At 40.2% G+C, this 20,384-nt stretch overlaps 1 protein-coding gene across 4 annotated transcripts in view; it reads right to left on the bottom strand.

The window, feature by feature from the left end:
• Positions 1–20,384, bottom strand: part of ATP7B (ATPase copper transporting beta) — a 39,039-nt gene that overhangs the window by 15,579 nt on the left and 3,076 nt on the right. Inside the window, exons 1-8 of one of the 4 annotated variants that reach the window (XM_031047718.2) lie at positions 14,987–15,235; positions 7,244–8,471; positions 5,433–5,663; positions 3,930–4,093; positions 2,903–3,064; positions 1,377–1,453; positions 855–1,029; positions 47–280 (exon numbers count right to left, since the gene is read on the bottom strand). In XM_031047718.2, coding sequence (XP_030903578.1) covers positions 47–280; positions 855–1,029; positions 1,377–1,453; positions 2,903–3,064; positions 3,930–4,093; positions 5,433–5,663; positions 7,244–8,471; positions 14,987–15,235 — 2,520 coding nt within the window. Of the gene's footprint in view, positions 1–46; positions 281–854; positions 1,030–1,376; positions 1,454–2,902; positions 3,065–3,929; positions 4,094–5,432; positions 5,664–7,243; positions 8,472–14,572; positions 14,648–14,986; positions 15,236–20,384 lie in introns of those variants that run through there. The other 3 variants (XM_031047720.2, XM_031047719.2, XM_034074454.1) reach the window with 3 other exon arrangements.

Raw genomic sequence — 20,384 nt, 5'->3', positions numbered from 1 at the left:
CTACTCTCATCATAAATACACAATAATTAATGTGAAGCTGAGTTACCTTTGCTATGTGTTCCAGCCATCTCCCAAGTGCAATGAATACAAACAGCATCGGAGGAGTGTCAAAGAAAGTGATGGGGCTTTTCTCTGCCTTTTCAACTATTGCTACCATGAGGATAACACAGGAATACACATAGGCAATCGTCGTGGCTAGTACGATGAGCACATCCATATTGGCCATCTTGTGCTTCAGTGATTTGTAAGCTTGTACGTAAAAATACCACCCACCAAGAAACTGTTGGTGGAAGCATGGACAGATTCATATTTAGATCACAGCAGTGAAAACAGAGAGTACATAATACTGCCTACAGTAGAATTATAAACACATAGTAGATAAGGGAAAGCATTGCTGTCCCATGCAAATTTTGTATTGACATAACTTCAGTGAAGTAATCTACTAGCAGACTGACTCCACTGTCACCCTTTCACTTGCTCTTCCTTGTTCTCAAAACAGCTCTGCCAGCTAAATGTCATCCTTTCCCTCAACAATGCAAGGTAAACAAGGCACTGAAGTTGAAGGTATTTGCCTACAGCTACCCAATTATTTTGCAGCTGATCAGGTATTTCTTCATTTTAATACTACTTTCACCACTTGGATAATTATCTGATGCAACTCTGTCAGGAGTAAGTACTGCAAGGTATTACAGAATGGATAACTTGCAGAAAAGTGCCACTTCATTCTGCATAGGTGGTACAGATAAGACAGCAGGCCTAATCCACAAAACCCTTCCAGTCTCCTGTTTTTATCACATCAGTTACATAAATGGGAGATTAATAGAAAGTAAACCCTAGGAAGTCTGTGGACATACCTGAACAAAAGTGCACAGGACAAAGAAGAGAAGATTTAAAACAGATAATCCAGGAATGATGTTCTGTTCCAGCACCATAGACCCATGGTGCTCACCATTGGGTATTAGCATATAAATCATTAGGATTAAGACAGGGATACCAAACAGCAGGCTGCACAAGAAAGATTTCCTCCACCTGAAAAGAAGAAGCTGTAAATGCCTGGTTGTCATACACCCCACAATACAAAGGCCTGCGCCAACACTGTGTTCGCTGTGCCAGACATGGAGTATTAGTAATGTACTAACAGCTTCAGGATATATGGGAAAGAATCAACATTTTGGGACAGTTTCAAGCATCTCTTTTATGTTTAACTCTACAGACTTCTATCAGTTTAAAAACTGAAACTAATGAAAGTAATAAAAGTACTTGAACCAAATAGCAAATAGTAAAATCAAATAAGCTAAATTAACTGGAAAGGGAGGGGGAGTTACAGAAGATGATCTATACACATTCATTAGTGAGAGAGAAAGAGAAATACTTACTGTTGGATTTCCTTTTTATGATCTAGGTTATGTGCATTTGGAACTCTTCTAGCCACAGAAGCATGAAAGCCAATTTCCTTTTTATTGAAAGGGAAGATGAGTTAGTTTTGATTGAACTACCCATATTATTTATCACACGCTTAAATGATACTACTTTTAGAAGAAATGTCAGAAAGGGACACTATTCCGTATTTAATAAATGCCAACTTCTTATTTTTAGATCCTACCAACATGAGAGGATATTTCAGACAGTAATATGGACTGCAAAGGGTTTCTGCTACCTATACATAAACACAGTGTAGAGATGCAGTGAATGTCCCAGTTTTCTTAGGCATAGGAATCTCCTACTGACAGCTGGAGTTCCACTGCCTTCCTCCTCTAGGGAAATTTATGACCTTTCATCTCCACCTGAAAATTATGAGAGACTGGAAAAACCACAAAGGAAGGTAAAAATGTACAAGTCACTGGGCTAGTCAATCTTGTGAGCATCTCCTTAACACTACAGTTGAGTAGGCCAACCTGCAGCTGAACATCAAAGTGGCTAGAATTTGTTTAAACCTGTAAAACAACAAACTACAAGGCAAAGCATCCCCAAAACAAATAAAAGCAAATAGCCAATTTTGAGTGATGCTTCAATGTGTTACAGCAGTAGAATCATGCTCCCTCTCCCCAACCCCCACAAAAACCCCAAAGCATACTTGCAAGAACGATACATTTGAACTTTGTATCTGCACCATGAGATGCTCCTCTGACAAAATACACTTTACAGAACTACTTTGCCAGCCTAAACAGTCTAATAGTTAACATGTTAACCACTTCTGCCCCATCAGTTCTGTGGCTTAGGAGCTTTTTCCTGCATAAATACTCTAGAACACAAATGGCAGTTTCTGCTGTCCTCCTGACTACTCAATCGCATGTTCCTCACACACATGCACCCTTCTGGTGGGGCAGAGAAAGAAAAAAATTTTGTCCACAACTTGGCCATGGTAATGACAGATTTTGTGATCTGTGTGGTTACTGTTAAGCCAGGATTCTTTTCGTTTAGTGGCTGTATCACAAGTTCTTTTGGTTTAAAAAGTTCTCTGAACTGCTGTGGGAACAAATGGCAGTGAAAACAGAGATGTGTAATACTTGTGGTATGAGCTGTTGTGAAACTCCTTTTACAGCCTCTTTCACGGGCAAGAGAAAGTAGTATTTTTTTCTGAAGTATCAACACTTCACTGAAATGACAGGGCACCAGACACACATGATTTTACACATAGAATTGCAATGAATTAATATATGACACTTTTACCAGATATAGATAAGAAAGGTTTTGTTTTGCAGTTTTAAGGGCGTGTTTTCAGAGTAACAACTTGGGTGACTATGTACTATGGTGGAGCACAGCTGCTTCACCACAACAGCATAAAAACATATGGCAATAACTGTCATCTGCAAAAGTCAGTGAAACTTCTCAAATATCAACTTTCTTTCCTTTTTAACTTCACCTTACAACTGTTCTTACATAAAATATATCTAAAGCCTACCTCAATTATTTTTATAATATCTCGAGGTCCAGTAATCTCAGGATCAAACTGGATGTGAGCTTTGCATGTGGCAAGTGCAACTGAGGCATATAATATGCCATTTGTTCTCATGAGTTTGGATTCAATATTGTGAACACAAGAAGCACAAGTCATCCCTGTAATCTAAAGAAAAGACAAATTGAGGTAGAGTTAGCAGCCACCAACATTCATCCAATATTTGTGGATGCATATGAGACTCACCCTCCTGGTGTCACAAAGGTACTAATGACTACTCAAGCTCTGCTGGTACTGACCCAAGGCCTCAGCATTAATATTTTTATAGAACTGTCTTAAATGAAACAAAGCTGAGAACATAACTATACACTTTTATCACAAAATTCTGGAAGCAGCTATTATAGTCACAGCTATATATTTGTATAGCAGCACTTGTACACTGCATTAGCTGTCACAGTATTGCTAATACAGTTCTATCAGCAGCAATATTAACATTACCAAAATCAAACTGCGTGTGTGACTTTCTCGCTTACTTAAATTTTCCTGTGGCTTCAATAAGACATGTTCCTACTTTCTTCTGTTAGCACAACTGTTGTCTGTTGCTGTCTTTTAGTAGGTATGTGTCAGAGACTAAAACAGACTTTTTAAGGATCTGTCCTTTGTATAAACAATTTACTAATTTTACCCAAAGTACTCAGACCTCTATAAGCCCCAGGCATTATAACACATATTTGGTGCTACATTTTCCTTTGTTCAGAGTCCGTAGTGTTGACTGAAGTGCCTTCACAGAAAAGTTCAATTTCATTTCTCTTTTCTGTAGAAAGCCTATTCTGTACATACAACTATCACTTTTCACTTCAACACCTTTAGACAGGTTCTTCCAAGACAAATTGATTTTGTCTTTTCAGCAATAAAGAAAAAATAGTGTCACCAGCCAGACTGACCTGCCGCAACTCCTTAACCGGAAGCATTTGCAAGAAAATTATTTTTCCAGACCAAACCCAACACTTAATTTCAAATATGCATGACTTACTAGAAGCTCCACATTCCCTTCTGTTTCTGCATGATCTTCTATGACAGTAGCACCAAAACCCAAATTCTGGATCAGCTGTGCTATTTCAAGAGGCTGTATGAGTTCTGGCTTGTATTTTATCTCTGCTTTACCTGCCATCAGTGCTACCAACACTGAAACAATCCCTGCAGTGGCAACAATAAAAAATATTAGATAATGCAGCTCATTTGAGAGGAAGAAAAATAAAACATTACCAGTAAATGTCAGCGAGGGCTGTAACAATTGAACAGATGTTATAAGCCTAATGATTTCTCTCTGCCTCCTTCTAGTGTTGTTCCCTAGTCACAACAGCAAAGTTCCTTGAGATCCAACCACACTGCAGCTCCCTTCAGCAATGAGAACTGCAACAGTACACACAGAGGGAGGTGAGCTTTGCTGTGATCTAATGAGAAAAAAAAAAGGTGTACAGAAGCAATTTTTACACTCATTGCTGCAAGCTCTACCCTGGACTAAGTTTGGAAAGCCCTAAACAATCCCCACAGCACAATGCTAGGCCTTTTTCTTTACTTATTTTCCCATTTGAGTTGTTTTTTCATCTTTTTGTTTTTGGGTTTTTTTTTTCTGTTTATCTGGTTTTGGTTGTTTTTTGTTTTTTGTTTTTTTTTTTAATAAATCAACCCACAGAAATCTACATTTAGAATTGAAAAGTAAAACATAAAAATCACAGGCAAAAATAACTGTTCTGAAATGCTAATAGTTTCTTAGATTTTTAAATCAAGGCAGTGAGACCACCACTGAGAGACTGAGAGCACAGTAATCAATAAGCAAAAATCCTCCAAAGGCATCCCTACACGAATTAAATCAGATATTGCTGGGGCTCATCTGTTCAATCTTCTATATGGCCAGAGGAAAGGCAGCTCCATTGTGCAGACTTCTAACCTAATAAGCTTTGCTGTGCTAAAGTTAATATAATTACCCAGGCACTGGAGCCATACATTTGCTTATACCTGCTTTTGCAAACATGACCTGAAAGGTAAGTTTCACATCACAAACATGCCAGAGCTCTCAATAGCTCTGGAAAAGATGGATTGACTCGTAAAGCAACAAAGCCAGAAAACTAAATGAGAACCATTTTCTTGTCTTGAGCCTTAGTTGAAATTTTTATCACATTACAGCAACTTACTGTTACAATACAACTATGCCCATTGGGTTTGTCCACTAGTGCAGTAGGATAGTTAAACGGTGATACAGTTACATTATCACTAAGAAAGAACATTAAGCCTATTTAACCTTCAGATATTGTACCACAGCCTCTTCCATTAATCACATGGAATATCTTTTCCATCCTATAGTTCCTTACAGGCTCATTATTGTCATAGAATGGTTTGGGTCGAAAGGGACATTAAAGATAATCTAGTTCCATCCCCTTGCTATGGGCAGGGACACCTTCCACTAGACAAGGTTGCTCAAGGCCCCATCCAACCTGGACATCAATTAAGATTACAGGAAACTGACATTCATTACCATCTTGTTTCTGCAAATTCCTCTCAATGGTAGACACACAGGATGCACAGGTCATGCCAGTGATTTGTAAAAAACACTTCCCAGCTATCGCTCCACTGGGCTGGTTTGGCCCATCACGATGTGGTCTGTCTTGAGCAGCATCCGAGGAACAGTCTCGGAGAGGAGGATCTGGAGCTTGAGGCTGCACAGCAGCTTTGCTGGTGTCAGGCTTATGTTCTCCAGTGGCAGTATCTTGAATAAATGAACAATACACTGAACAAGCACTATTTACGGTGAGATTGGGTGATGCAAAATTACAAATAGGTCACATTTATCAACCATGCAAAGTCTCTTGGTTGTTTGAAAGGTGACATAGTAATCTTGGTCTCTTCGTGGAAATAATACATCTGTATAACAATATATATTCACCAGTAGCACTTGCATGACCATTTAATTCTATGGAACCAGTTTTCCACTTTCAGATGGTAAATGATTCCCTCCAATTTCAATGCTTAGACCTGACAGACACCTCCACTCAACAAAGATATACTGCTATCTAGAGGGTCCTTATCCAGCACAGATAATGCAGTCCAGTCATACCCCTTCTGTCCCTGTTGTCATCTGTGCACAGCACATAGCACTTCATCTCAAACAAGGAAAAAAACAGGTTTCTCAACATGTTTCTCATGGCACAATATTTACACTGCAGGTACTGCCAAGCGAGTAGTGGAAGGATTTGCAGCACCCAGATGACCTCAACACATACAGGTCTGTGGTACTAATTGTTGTTCTTTACCAGATACTGAACAGACACCCAACAGCTTCAGCTGTGTTCACAAACTGCCTCCCTTTAGCAGAGATTTGTATAAAGGAGCAAGAGTTTTTCTGAACACATTAAACACAGGGGGTTCCCTCCTTTTCCACAGATAAATCAGGTTCCACCAATAAATTATAAAACAAACAAATCATAATGAAAGACCACATATGGGCTCCTCCTCATTTGTAGTGGTACCACAGATTCAGAGGGATTGGACCCATGAGAAAAGCAAACAGGATGTGGTTTATTGTGATCAAATGAAATCATTCTAGGTAAAGTACATCAGTATCTGAAAGCAAATCTGTTGAGGTGAAGCAGATAAATATTGCCACATCTAAAATTCACTAAAGAGGAGATTGTGCACCATAGCAAGTTCTTAAGTATTGAGCACATACACAAAATATACAAACTGTGCTGCAGCTACATGCTACATGTGCCACAGCTACATGTGGAAGCACCTGCTCCCACCAAAGAGTACATGCATCTTGCAACTAACCTCACTTAAAGTAAGGCTTAGTAAAGTAGGGCTAGTAAAAATAATAAATAAAGGTCAATCGATTCTGTCTTTCCACAGTTTAAAATAATAATATGGATTTGTATACAGAAAAAAAGGTGATTTTAAATGGAAAGGATTTCAATAAGTTTGTGATGTTTAGTATTTTAGAAATTAAATTAACATAAATGAAAACATTTGATTTCATAGATCTACTTACAGCAGCCTGTAGACACAGGAGGAAACCTCCTCCAGTGGATAAGGGGATCAGCTATTTAAAGACCTTGTACCAACTTTCAAACCTTTGGGCTCATAATTTAACTCAACTTTTCCACCCACCGATACAGTTATTAAGGGCTGAAATAAGGTACACCACAGCTGAAATCTCTCTCCCTTGCTAAGTGATCAGGTCAGTCCCTTAGAAAAGACAATGCCAAGAGTTTCTCTCCAGAAGAGAACCTCAACACAGGTGTCTCATGGCCCAGCTTGGCATGCTACCCATGAAAGAAAGAACACTGTTACCTGTCAGTATAGAAACATCAAACCCCATGTCTTCTATGGCAGCTTTTAACTCTTCTCCGTTAGTGACAGATGGATCATAATGTATGGTCCCAGTTCTGCCAGCTAAAGAAACTGCTATACGTTGCACTCCTTGTCTCTGTGATATGGTCCCTTCTATGGACTGTACACAAGAACTGCAGGTCATGCCATCAATCCTAACAACAGCCGTACATGTCATGTCTTGCAGTGGCTCTCTGAAAAGATTTTGTTGGGAAGCAGGTGATGGAGATGCTTCTTTATTTGTTTCTGAACCATTAAGGAGGCATACTTTAAAGTTTCCAGGTGGAAGTGATTCAATAGCTTGCTGCAAAGCTGACAGGGTAATTAAGTTTGAGCTATACTGTACCACAGCACTTTTATGCTCCAATGACACTTTAATACTTTGTATGCCAGGAAGATCAGATATATTTCCTTCGATGTTTCTGACACAGGAGTTGCAGTGCATGCCTTCTACATGTAGAACCACCGTAGCTGTGCTATTCATCTTGGTGAACCGCGGATCTACTCCATTGCTCTCAAGACTTGCTGGTGTCTCTTTGGGGTTTGCATTCTGCAAGCGCTCAAGATCAAGGACGCCCAGCTTCAAAGGGGCTGATTTACTTTTGATGGTGCACTCATACCCCAGGTTACTGATATGATTTTTGAGGTCATCAGGCTGAATGATGTAAGGATAGTACGCAATAATAGCTTCCTGGTTACCAAGTGACACCTTGACTTTTGCCACACCATGCAGCTTCCTCATCTTTCCTTCAATGTTGGTGGCACAAGACTGGCATGTCATGCCTTCTACCCGAAGCTTAACTACTGCTTCTTTCAAGCATGACAAATTTACAGCCGCTGTTGTCAACCTCTCTTCTGCTATGTTCGCATCAAAGCCCATATCCTGAATTTCTTTGCAAATCTGCTCAGCACTTATGTCTGACTTCAGATACTTTATTACAGCATTGTTCTGTTCAAGGGAGACTTTAATACTCACAATGCCCTTCACCTTGGAAATTCGGCCTTCTATCGACTGCACACATGATTGGCAAGTCATTCCCACAATGTTGACTGCCACAGTGTGTTCTTGGGAAGATGAAGAGGGCCCAGTTTCAAAGCTGTCCTCGTAGCCCATGTTATCAAAAGCAAAACTGTGTTTCATTGTAGGCTCCAGCTCAAAGCCAGGGGGAGAATCAGTGGTGGACAAAGCCTAAGGAACAAGAGGCAAAATAAAACATTGTGAGCCCTGTGAAAGCAGCAATATTCTGCATGTGCTTTCACATCAGGCTATACCACCAAAAAGCTTCATGATGTTAACTTACACTTTGAATATATTACCAGTGATCTATGCCTACAATGATGAATCACACCTCCAACGCTTCTCTTGAGCAGCAATTTAAAAAATATTCACTAAGGACATAAAAGCAAAATTATCTCAATATTTCCACCCCAATGCAATCATTTAAAACCTGAGCTTTCTGCAGTCACAGGGCACTTTCACTATGCAGCCTGAGCCCTGCTCTCCAGGGCACATTGGCACAAAGGGTCACAGCAGAAAGTGGGCTGATCATCTGTCCACAAATGTCAGAAGCTGGCTCAGTCTCACCAACCTGCTACTGCAGGAGTTCAAACCAAACCTAACAAAAAAAAATGCCCACAGAAAAACAGAATCAAGGATTTCCCAGAAGCCTGAAACCAGCTGGCACAGGGAGGACCTGTTGCCTGATATCTAAAGAGCTGTCTGCATGCAGATCTTCGAAGTTAAAATCTGTATCTGACAAAGATTCTAAAAGACACAGAATAACATTCGGATACTTCCACCATGGTTTAGTTTAATTTACCTCCCTGTGAGGCACCTAAGAAAGACCATATATGGAGATACAAGAACTCACTGATCTGATCCAAGACTCATTTTCAGGATGTAGTGGCCAGTACTGAAGTAGATCAGCCACAAGTGGACTATCTCTCAGTGAGATCATGGTCTCTGCCTTACTGGCTCTCTACAGTTTAATGCATTCATTTTAATTCAAAATAAATTATTAAATTTAAAAAAAAGTTATAAAGGCAATGCTTCTTACAGAATAGGTAATTGGAGCCCAGACTCTGTTGCCTAAGGAAATAGCTAGCACAAAGTGATGAGAAAGATTGAGAAGGGGATGGACAAGTCCCACATTGTCAGATTTCATGGAAAGAACATCAGAATTCATGTCTGTGACTTAAAGTAGTTTTAATTACTAAAAATTCAAATGCAAGCTACTACAACAAATCTATTCTCTTGCCTGTGAAGTAGGGGCTCTTCAGCATTCAGTAAAGCACCTGATGCTGGGCATTACTGCAGGGAGGGGCAGGAGAAGGGGTCGGTCACTAGATTAGTCTCAGTACCACAAATCTTGTTCCTACCACCGACAAGAAAACTCCCTCCTTGGTACCACAGAGCAGATGAGAAGCATTTAGGCTGCTTATTAACACTAGGCTGCATCCAGTTCATTTGCTGCAGTATTCAAAATTCATTAACTTGATTTTGTTTCATGCTTGGACAACTTGAGAATAATGAGGTCTGGGGTCATGACCAAAATGGTAAAACATTAAGACAAATCTGCTTTCAGACTTCTCTGTATTGTATTTATTAAAACAGGAGGAATGAAAAACTTCAGTTCTTCAGCATTACAGTGCAGCTTCTCATTATCCCAAACAGGAGCTCCCCTGCACTTCCCTCTTTGCTCCCTCCATCTGCACTGAACCTCAAGGTCTTGGGGATGCTGGGGAAGAAGTCATGAGAATGTTTCAGCCCTGACATTCCCTTTTACCTCCCCCTCCAACAGGCCTGGCAGCACAAAGGGCACGTACTGCTCTCCTTGCACTTCCCTTCCCAGAAGCTGCTGAAATCCCCAACACACAGGAAAATGTGGAACCAGCCCCTCCTTTCAAAACAAAACCTAAATAGTTCATTGGACAACCCTACAAATATGGTTCCCTGCTTAAGCACACACAAAGACAACCACATGCCTATTTCCTCCTATTTGTGCCTTTCCACAATTGAAAGTAATAATATGGCCTTGTATATGGGAAAGAAGCTCATCTGATAAATGAAAACAGTCTCTCACCCACCCATTTTGCTTGTGGTGGCCAGCTCTTCTTATCATGAACACTTAGTAAAGAAAACCTTTGCATGGGATTTTCAGGAGCTTACCCTGTATATTTACTTTAGCTCGTGTAACAAAGGCCTTCTGCACCCTTTGGCAAAAAGAGCATGAGAGAGGAGCAAGACAAACGTCCTCCACTCTCCATTAGTCCTCCACCATGTTTCTGACAGCCACTTGGAAATGAAACCCAGGAACCATTACAAGCCTTATGTCCTCCACTGTATTCCCTCCACCCCTACACCCAGCTATCTCAGTTTTCCTGTCTACCCAGTGACATAAAAGCAATTCAAATTAAATGTATAAAAGGATTAAAGGGTATTTTTCGTCCTCCATTCTCTTGCAAAACATAAAAGCAATGACTGGTTCTACTACTTCAATGCATTATAAGCCACAGAAATATCAAAACCTGGTGTCATTTTATATTTTGGCTAAAAAGCCATCCAAACATTCAGGAGAGTTGGCAAAAATATTTTGTTTGTTACTTGACAAAACCAGATGCTTATGCTCTGTAGGAGAAAAATCCTTGCACACAAATTTTTTAATGACAAGGAGAAAATAGAGGGGATGTGGATATATTAAAAAGAAAAGCACTTACTTCCCTTAAAAAAAATAATAAAAAAAAATCAACCCCCCCCCAGAAAAAGCCAAAATGCCAAATAATTTAAGAATCTACCTCCCAGAAAACCCAGAAATGTGCCCAGGTTCAAATACAGTGTTTGCAAAGCCTTGAGTATTGCTTAACAGCCTAAAAAAAAAAAAATTAAGGCACAGATACATCTATGTGTGAATTTTCTAGAAGGGGTGTTGCTACACTAGATCAGAGCAAAACAGCAAGTTCATGTGAGGACACAAAGATGACACATGCAGAAATGCACCCATAGTTTGCCTCAGGGCACAGGATAGGCCTCAGAAGAGGGTTTCCTGATAGCAGCGGACATCCAGACATAAAATGGTATCAATGAAGCTGTATAGGAATTGAGGGACACCATCTGCAAGAGGATCAGAGAAGCAATTGCCTCCGAAAAAATGTGCCTGGAATTCCCAGGAATTACCCCTCCTGCTTGCTTCCGCCTAGAGAGAAATCCCCATGAAATAATGAAAATGCATCTGACTCTTCAGCCATAAGGGAGTACAAAAGAACCAGATGCATTTACTATTTGTCTCACACACAAAAGGAGGTCTGCTTACTTTGAAGGGCAGGTGTACTCCAAATCTGTTTGCTCTACCAGTCTCACACGTATTTCTACAGTGACTATACAAAAACTATGTAAGTAATGAAAGCATGACATTATGACAATTCTTTTCCTCCCTTGCTCTGCACGTAAAAGTTGCAACTGAACACACACATCAGAGTGAGGCTCTAGTCTGAAAGCTACAAATTCCTGTGGAAAGCAGTGTTACTGAGCTCATTTAAACAATATAAAATTAAAAAAAAAAGAAGAAAATTTATAAGAAACCTATTGACACAGAAGCAGTGGTAGCCAAAGAGAGCTTTAAGGGAAGCACCAGAGTAGGATCAAAAACATTTGCATCTACAGAAGACAGCTCTGAACCAGATCCAAGGTGAACAGTAACTGAAACTGCTGATGTGCATGAACATAGAACCTGACACTCAGCTCAGTATGGGAATTTCAGAGCCTGAAGAACCAGCAAGAGGAGCAACCCTTGATGTCCCATGCAGGAGCTGGAGCACTCATGCCTGCCTTGGGGCAAAGCAGGGCTTAAAGAAGCAGGAAGGGGCAGAGGATCCTGCTCACCATTCCAACATTGCTGGATTGGGAGCACCAAGTTTTGAGCCCCAGCTTGGCATGCAGCTCTTGGCATTACAGCATCCAGACCTCGGCAGCAGGTCTGGTAGGAAAGTTGGTCATGATTCATGGCCTGTGCAACTGGTCAGCAAAACCACCCCACTGAGTGCTGCCCTCAAAGGCCTAGTGACCCACTTTCCCCACAAATGGGCTATTTCTTCTGGGTATTCCCATTCTGAGGTGTAAAGGCTGCAAGTTTAACACAGCAGTGAGGGGATACAGAATAAATGTGAGAAAAGCAACTGTAAATTAAAATTAAAAACAAAACAAAACCAAACCGAAAACCAAAAACCAAATGAAAACCCCAAAACAAAGAAGAAAACCCAGCACTGGACAAGACCCTCATGTATACACACATGGTGATCAGTGTCTTGATGATGGATGCAATCCCATGGCTGTCAAGTCAACAAGGTTGGTGTCTTCCTTGGCTTCATGCCCCAGCCATCAGCTGCCCCTGGCTGAGTCCCCATGCTACCTCCACCCCTGTGCTCCATGGTCACCTCATGGAGTGGCTTGCCACCAGGAAAGCCACCCCTCTCCCCCTGACGGGGTGCAGCCACCTCCAGAATGCCAGTGTAACACTCTTGGCCACTGCCACAGGCACACCCCACAGCTCCCACAGCATCACCCACATGGAGACCCTACACAGCTGCTGCACCTCTCTGGTGGTCCACCAAGGCTCTCCCCCAGGGCTGGCTCTGTTGCTCTCTACCTCCTTCACCCAGCCTATGGGGATGCCAATTTTAACTTCCTGAAATTCAAGCACCAGACTCCTCACCATGATGCCAGGCAGTCAGCTGGCAAGGAGACAGGGCCCAGTCCATTCATAGAATCATAGAATAGCACCTTCCCCTCTGCCTCTCCCCATCTGCTCATCCAAGAATGCCAATCTCACTGAACCTCATGCCCAGTATCTCCAGTGGTTTTGGGCTGCTGTTCTCCTTTTACATCTGCAGGCTGAAACCAGCTATCGCTCTCTCACCTTCAAGCACTGCCAAAGAATTGTCTTATCTGTGTCACTGTTTTACCTTTCTTGCTTTGTTCTTTCACAACCCACTGACTCATGGCTCTGGATTCAGGCAGGCGGTAACACACAACTGAAAAGCCACACACTATTAACTAAATGCTTCAGATGCTTTCCCAGTTTGTTATGGGCGGTCAGTGAACAGCAGAATGAGGACAGAGAAGACTCAGGAACATCAAAGGTTCCGAGTCTTCAATTTCATACCTGCACTTCTGAGTGTGCAGAAATTCAGCCCTCATCCTCCTTAACAAATTTCTGTGCAGCTTGTCCATCCATCTTGTTAGCTCATATTGTTTAAATGTATTAGAACTTGACTGGTTATTCTTCCTTCCCTCTTCACCCAGGTTTGCTGAAGATTAACAAGTGTCAGTAGCTACTATTTTCAGTAACTACTTGCAACACAGCTTGCTATTTTTCAAACAGTTGCTGAGTTTTAAATGAGAGAAAACCCACCCTCTCCACCTGGATATTGAGATTCAATGAAAATATTACTTTAAAGCAGCCTTTATGTGCTTTTGTTTTCAAAATATTACATTCGTTCCCTAATGCTTCTGCCAAGTGACTGCTATTCCACATCTAAGAACAAGTTTCCGTAACAGTACAGATGATGAGAAAATCTTTACGCAGTTGTAGCTAGTCTTAGTGAAATGAAACCTACACCATAGTTTAACGCACCTTAGAGACCTTAACAGGTATTTTCAAATCAAAGGGAGCTATGTAAACCAAGCTCACTTTAGTGGGAAAGGAGAAATCCTTGTTGTAAATGGATTATTTCCAATTTAGAATTAAAGCAGAACACTTCATGATATTCATGATGACTCCAGTACAGGCAAAATGCATATCCCAGTGAACTGAACACAAAAGAGAGATACTTTGGTAGGAAGAAGTCGTTTATGTCATGATTGTTTTCTAGCAAACATTTATAATACAAGTAACTCAAGTCAGAAAAAGCTTTCAACTATATTTGGTCTGCCCTAGCTGTTATTTGATTCCTGTCTGACACTAATTATTTAAGCTATTCTAAGCATATGCAGTTTCAAAGGACACAAAATTTGTTCTGAGAGTTTCTTTTCCTTAAATATTCACAGTATTCACTGATCCAAACTACACTGCTGTCATTTACAGGTCTTTCAAATAACAAAACATCTTTTTAAAATAATAAATCTCATCATGTTTTTATCAGCACTGATCTTTCTAAGCCTCTTCACAACAGTTAATCTCCAAAAGTGCCATAGTTAAATACATCAATGAATTAAAAAATAAAAATAAAAATGTTGCTACAGATGATTATCAAGAACTCCCACTAGCATCCACTTAGTAGCTATAAACTACTTACCTATGGTTAGGACCTTTTAATGTTTCTGCAACTTCTGTTATTCCAGAGAATACCTGGTATGAGCTACTGTCAAACTACTCAAGCAATTGCAGTTCAAAAGGAGAAATATTAATATGTTTCCTTACTAAGAATCCCCATGCTGTATTATTAGAGGTGGAGCTGAAAAAAAATGCTCATTAATTACTACAGCATAACCCATCATTAACATCTGCTTTCAAAGGTTACTTTCTGAGGACTTTGCATTTGTGTACTGCTTCTTTTGGAGCAGGCATCCGTGCTGGGGATTGAGACAATTTAGATAAAGAAGGTTTAACCTCCTTTAATACACAATCTGCATCCAACATGCTCTGTTTTAAATTCTCCAGTTCAGAAACACCTCTTTCCTCCCAACACACACACAACCAGCTCACTGACCTGTCTTTCAACTGCATTGACTGCTGGCATTCCCATGGAGTAACTCTGCAAAACTTTCTCTTCTTTCTGCAAGTTACTGCTTTCTTTTATCGGAGATCCTGTCTTGGACTTTTCACCAATAATCAGTAGTTCAGGCACATCATGAGCTGCCTGCTGCTTACGAATAGACACCAGGGTTATGTTTTTGTTGTTCAAAGTAGCTAAGCAGGACAGCTCCCTTTTCATTTTATTGTCCAGCTTTCTCTCCATTATCTTGCTGGACTTTAAATACTGCAGTGCCAAAGGAAAGCTTTGAAAGAGTGGTTATTCAGTGTCTTATCAGCCCCACTTCTTTCAGATACATTTACAATGGCTTGAAGAGTTCTGCTCTTCTAATCAACATGCTCATTAGGCATTCATCACGAAATCCCAGATGTAACCTGTGATCCCTGTGTACACTGCTTGCTGCACTCAGCCACCTGCTCTTCCTGCCAGTTTAAACGCTTCCCACCAATTGGCATCCCTCGTGCTTACCAAACTGCATTCTGCACTGTTAATCTTTGCACACGGCATTGGAGCAAGCTCAGCCAAGGCTGCCTTTCACAAGCTAGTCAAACATGACCTGTGTGCACCAGTGCATAATTAACTCAGCCAGCCAGGCATTAGTTCCTTGTGGCCATGTGCATAATCACAGCTCCTACAAAGGGCAATGCTATTCCATTTCCTTCTATGAAATTAACAGGGATTTCTGGGATAAAATGTGGCCCATTCTAACACTGAAAACATGCCTATGATTATATCATTAGATAAGGTTCCTAGACCAAAGTTCTTTCACTCATTTAGGGCATGAGAACATTCATTCTTTGTTTCAAGAGGATGGGGGGTGGAAGAATGAGTACAATATTTGTACTTTTTGAAATGTGCCTCTTTACCATCAGCAAGCTTTATTAAAAACCAAACAACATTAAACCAGCAATTAGTGCCAGAAAGTAAAGAAAAAAGAAGATATTCCATTTGGCAAACTCAATTCCCCTTAACTCCTATGGGCAACTACAGGAACATGTAGTTCAGACAGCCATACACATGATGGGTACAGCTACCAGTACTGCTTAGAGCCAAGCTTGAATATATTTCTTTAGTATCGCCCACAGCAAATTCACAGTGCTCTGCTAACCTGGTGAGCACATCTCTAGTTCCCTAAGCCCACAGTAGCACAGCCCACTCCTAAAGACAGCCCTGAACAGGGGCACACAAAGAATTGATTAATACAGCTGATGTGTCAGCAGTTCACACCATCCCTGGCTGTGCAGTGACCTCATTGCAAAGGCAAGCCTTAACATGATCAGTTTGCATTTAATCAGAATCTCTTGTATTTGTCCCCTAATTTAGTCCTATGCAGAGGTTAGCATACAGGGTCAAATCTGAGAGAATCAATGACAGACACTCCACCTGTCTGGCAGGACAAATTTATATTATTTTTACTTCCAAAAGCAGTACATCCCTCACACCCCTGCCACAAACACAGCAGTCCAGAAAGCCACCATGCAGGACATTGGGATCCTCTCTTGTTTTCCTGCCATAACTTCCCCACAAGAATGATTCCTCAGCTCTACTCACACCATCCAGTTCTTGACTCCACTGGCCAGCTCTAAAATCTATATCTGATCCACACATCTCTGACAGTATCTTTACTATTAAAAATATCTCAAACCCTACCTAGCATGTTTGTACCTGTAACTAGTATTCATTAAATTATTCTGTGATTAAATATACTATAAAAACAAGTTAGCATTTTTTCTTCTTCATTTCAGGTTCACCAGCAAAGCTCAGCTTGGGCTGACAGAATAAAGAGGTATTTAGTAAGTATCTTCTCTCCAAATCCCTTCAAACACCATCCTTTTTTTTTTTAACTTCCAACTTCTGAATAACTCTGAGGTAAAAATCTGTTTGATTCTAAAAGCAGCGGAGATAAGTTCCTATTTAGTGCCCCATAGTCCTTTGCCTTTGGCAGAGCCTGAAACACCAATTTGGAGGTAGACAAGAAACATACAAGGTTGTGCTTTGAATACATTCAGTCTTACAAGATACTTACCCACATTAAAAGAATTATTTGGTTGGGAAAGAAGTTTGCTATAGTTCTTCAGATGAAAGGGGCACAACATATATTTCAACCAGTCTAGCTGCTCTGAAATACATAGCTTAGCTGCAGGTTCAAGCAGAGGTATATGGCAATGGCAAATGAAACCTGTGTAACTGACCAAACTACATGCAGCCCTTGGAGAAGTACCATTCACAAAGCAGAAACCACTGAGCATCTTATAAAACTGAACCATTTCTATTTAATACAGTACAGCAGACTGAAAGCTCAGAGATCCTACCCCATTCCAACAACTTGACAACTCTCTCATGGTTCAGGAGGCAGTTCAGGAAGGGACCTTCTGTTGGTACTTGAAGAGTGGCAAAGTCTGTCAGGGCAGTGAGGCAACTGTTGGGATTTAACAGCTTGCAACCACCTGGTGCTGAACTCTGACAGACTACTACCAATTTCCAAATTATTTTCCCCATTCTGGCTCAGTTAATTGCCCCTTAGAGTTAATAGAGTTAATGCTAATTGTGTACCTGCTAACTGGGGGAGAGCATTTTACTTAGGGCCTGTTGCCCTATCTTAAGGCAATTTTGTCTGTCTTATCTAACAATATCATTTTCTGAGTCAAGGTCAGATTTTGCACAGCTTAGTTTTGCCAGGAGGAATCACTCAGGTTGGGTAGCATGAGATTTACGTGGCAAATAGCAAATATGTTCACTGCTTTTGCAGCTCTCTACTAGCATAGGGAAGAGATGCTTGCATTTCCATGTGAGAAAACGAAGAACATCCCAAGAAAATTAAATCCTTTTGACTTAAAGTGTCCAGAGACAGTAAAACATGAGGTTTTCTCTTTACATTACCAGCTAATATCAGAGAATATGATAAACACACAAGAACTTTGTGTTTTCAGGTAATTTTTTTTTCCTGGGTGCATTCATTCCTGGCTTTATAGGATGTTCTGGCCTGCATCTAATCGCTCTGGCTCCTGTTTTAAGATGCCCAGAGGAAGCATCTTAAAATAGCCTTAATAATGCCTTGAAAGATGAAACGCTTGGGTTCAAGGGAAAAACTGAGGCCTGGAGGTAAGAGGGTCATATTTCCTTAATATGACAGACAGACAAGAGGAACCGGTTCAGGTAAGTGCATATCACATCAATGCAAAGAGGGATGTAGCAGCATTACTCTAGAAATTCAGTCTGCCTTTGAATGTTAACCATTTTCCTACTCTCCTCAGATGTAATTTTAAACCACTGAAATACAATGAACCTTGAGGAATACAAACAATGATAGGAAGCTAAACCCCCAGCAATTTCACATTTGTCAGTATTTTGAGGTTTTTTTATTTGTCTTCAGGATGCAGTTAGCTAAAGGTTTTGAATATTTCTCCCCCATCATAACAGAGTTAGATTAACTTTGGGTTTTATAGATATAATCTGACTGCAGGAACTGGAGCTTTAAGAAAAGAGAAAGAGGGGGCAATGAGAAGCAGTGTGTTGCAAAGCTCCTAGTAACATCACGAACAACAGTGCTGGTAACTCACAGTTATCCAGAAGTTGTTAACAGCATTGCTTGGGCAGGAAACCGTGAAACACCCAACCCTTTTGTGAACAACTATTTCTCCTCTGTCAGAGTCCTCTTTAAGCCAGAAGAGAAGTAGTTAGTAAAGGCATGCACTTTTTCTTCAAGCAAATCTTTGTGCTTGCTCAGCAGTCAGTTTTCAGTCCTGCTAAGCAACACAAGCCTCACATTTTCCCTACCAAGTCAATCAGCTGCAGCTGAAAGTTCAGTGGAAGGTTGGTAAGATTCATAGTACATAACTGCGAGCCTGAATTCTCCTAATTAACTGACATACTTCTTACATTACATAAAATAAAATAACTTTGTAACATCAAAGAGGCAAGAAAATGGCCTCTTTACCTACATTTTCCCTAGTTTTGAGCCATGAAATCAGGAAGATAACTCTTTGGCTACAGTCCTAAGAAAACAGGCAGCTATCAGATACACAAGAGTTTCTACATCATGAGTGGTATATATATATATTTCTTTTAAGAGATTAAAACACATGAATAAGACTGTTATTTCTTACACTATAAGAAAAAAGGAAACTGTAGAACTGAAATACAAGGAATCAAGTTCCTACCTGCCACAAATAATATTGCTTCAAATCAAACAGTTCAGACTTTGGCTTCAGTTTTTCAGGAAGCAGCCTCAATCTTCTCTAAATATTTAAAAAAGCTTTGTTTGCTCTACACCAGCACAACCCAGCAGAATATCTCTTTTGTAACAGGGTCCCCAAATGCATACTAATTCTTTTTCATTCCACAGCTTCTAATATGATTTCAAATTGTGTGGACTTGGTACTTTGCTTTCAGTAGTGTGGATTTCATTATGGCCCTTTTCTCTTATCTGTCTATTTATATTGCAGGAACTTCTTGTCAAGAGCCTGTAAACTACCAGGCTCATCATATTACTACAGGAAGAGGCACACCTTTTGGGTCAGGGTTTAAGTGCAAAGAACAATTGCAGTCTATATGATTAATTTGAGTCCAGGTCTCAGTAACATTCATTCACCTAGAAGGGGCAGAGGAATGGCAGAACTCATCAGGCAGTGCCAAAATGAAACCAGTATTTTCAATTTTGTGTTTCCAAAGCAGGTTTCTGCTATTGTCTATGATTTGCTCTTGCTCAGAGCTGGGTTTTGGCTTGTAAGTTTGAGCAAAAGCTTTTTTGAATTCCATACAGAGAAAAAGGATCCATATTTTATCCATCTTGACTGCCATATTTCACACATAACTTGAGAATGAGTAATATTACAGAAGTAACTTTTTTAAAGATGAATTCTAGAAGGCAAAAATACCTATTACTTGTGAATTTTATCAGTTGTTAAAGATCATAGCTTTTGTCACCTACATTTGTTTCCCACGTTTAGAAATAAGACTCAAATTCTCAGTTCCAGTTTTATTTTGCAAATTCTTCAGTATTTGTTGTGGCATTTTAAAAATACCTTTTACTCTTGTTTTGAATAAATAAAGTGGGAAGTCTCTGAACTGTGATTTAAGTAAATGGGAAGACTGATTTTTTTTTTCCCCTCAAGTAAGCAGCCATTTAGTATGCAGAATGCAAACAAACAGCAGACTCTAAGGTGCCCTGCCAAATCTACAGATCAGGAATGTAAGCCTGTGTCTAAAGTGACCTCCACATATTACAGATAACTTCTAAACTGTCCTTCACTGTAGAGTCCACACCATTTAGATATACTGTTAGTTCTTTGCCAACATTTGTTTCAAATCGTTCTTGTGGTCATGTTTGACAGCCAGAGATTCAATTTTGATA

The sequence above is a fragment of the Melopsittacus undulatus genome, chromosome 2 (genome assembly GCF_012275295.1).
Source record: "Melopsittacus undulatus isolate bMelUnd1 chromosome 2, bMelUnd1.mat.Z, whole genome shotgun sequence".
Lineage (NCBI taxonomy): Eukaryota > Metazoa > Chordata > Aves > Psittaciformes > Psittaculidae > Melopsittacus > Melopsittacus undulatus.
This window is presented reverse-complemented; position numbering and strand designations above follow the sequence as displayed.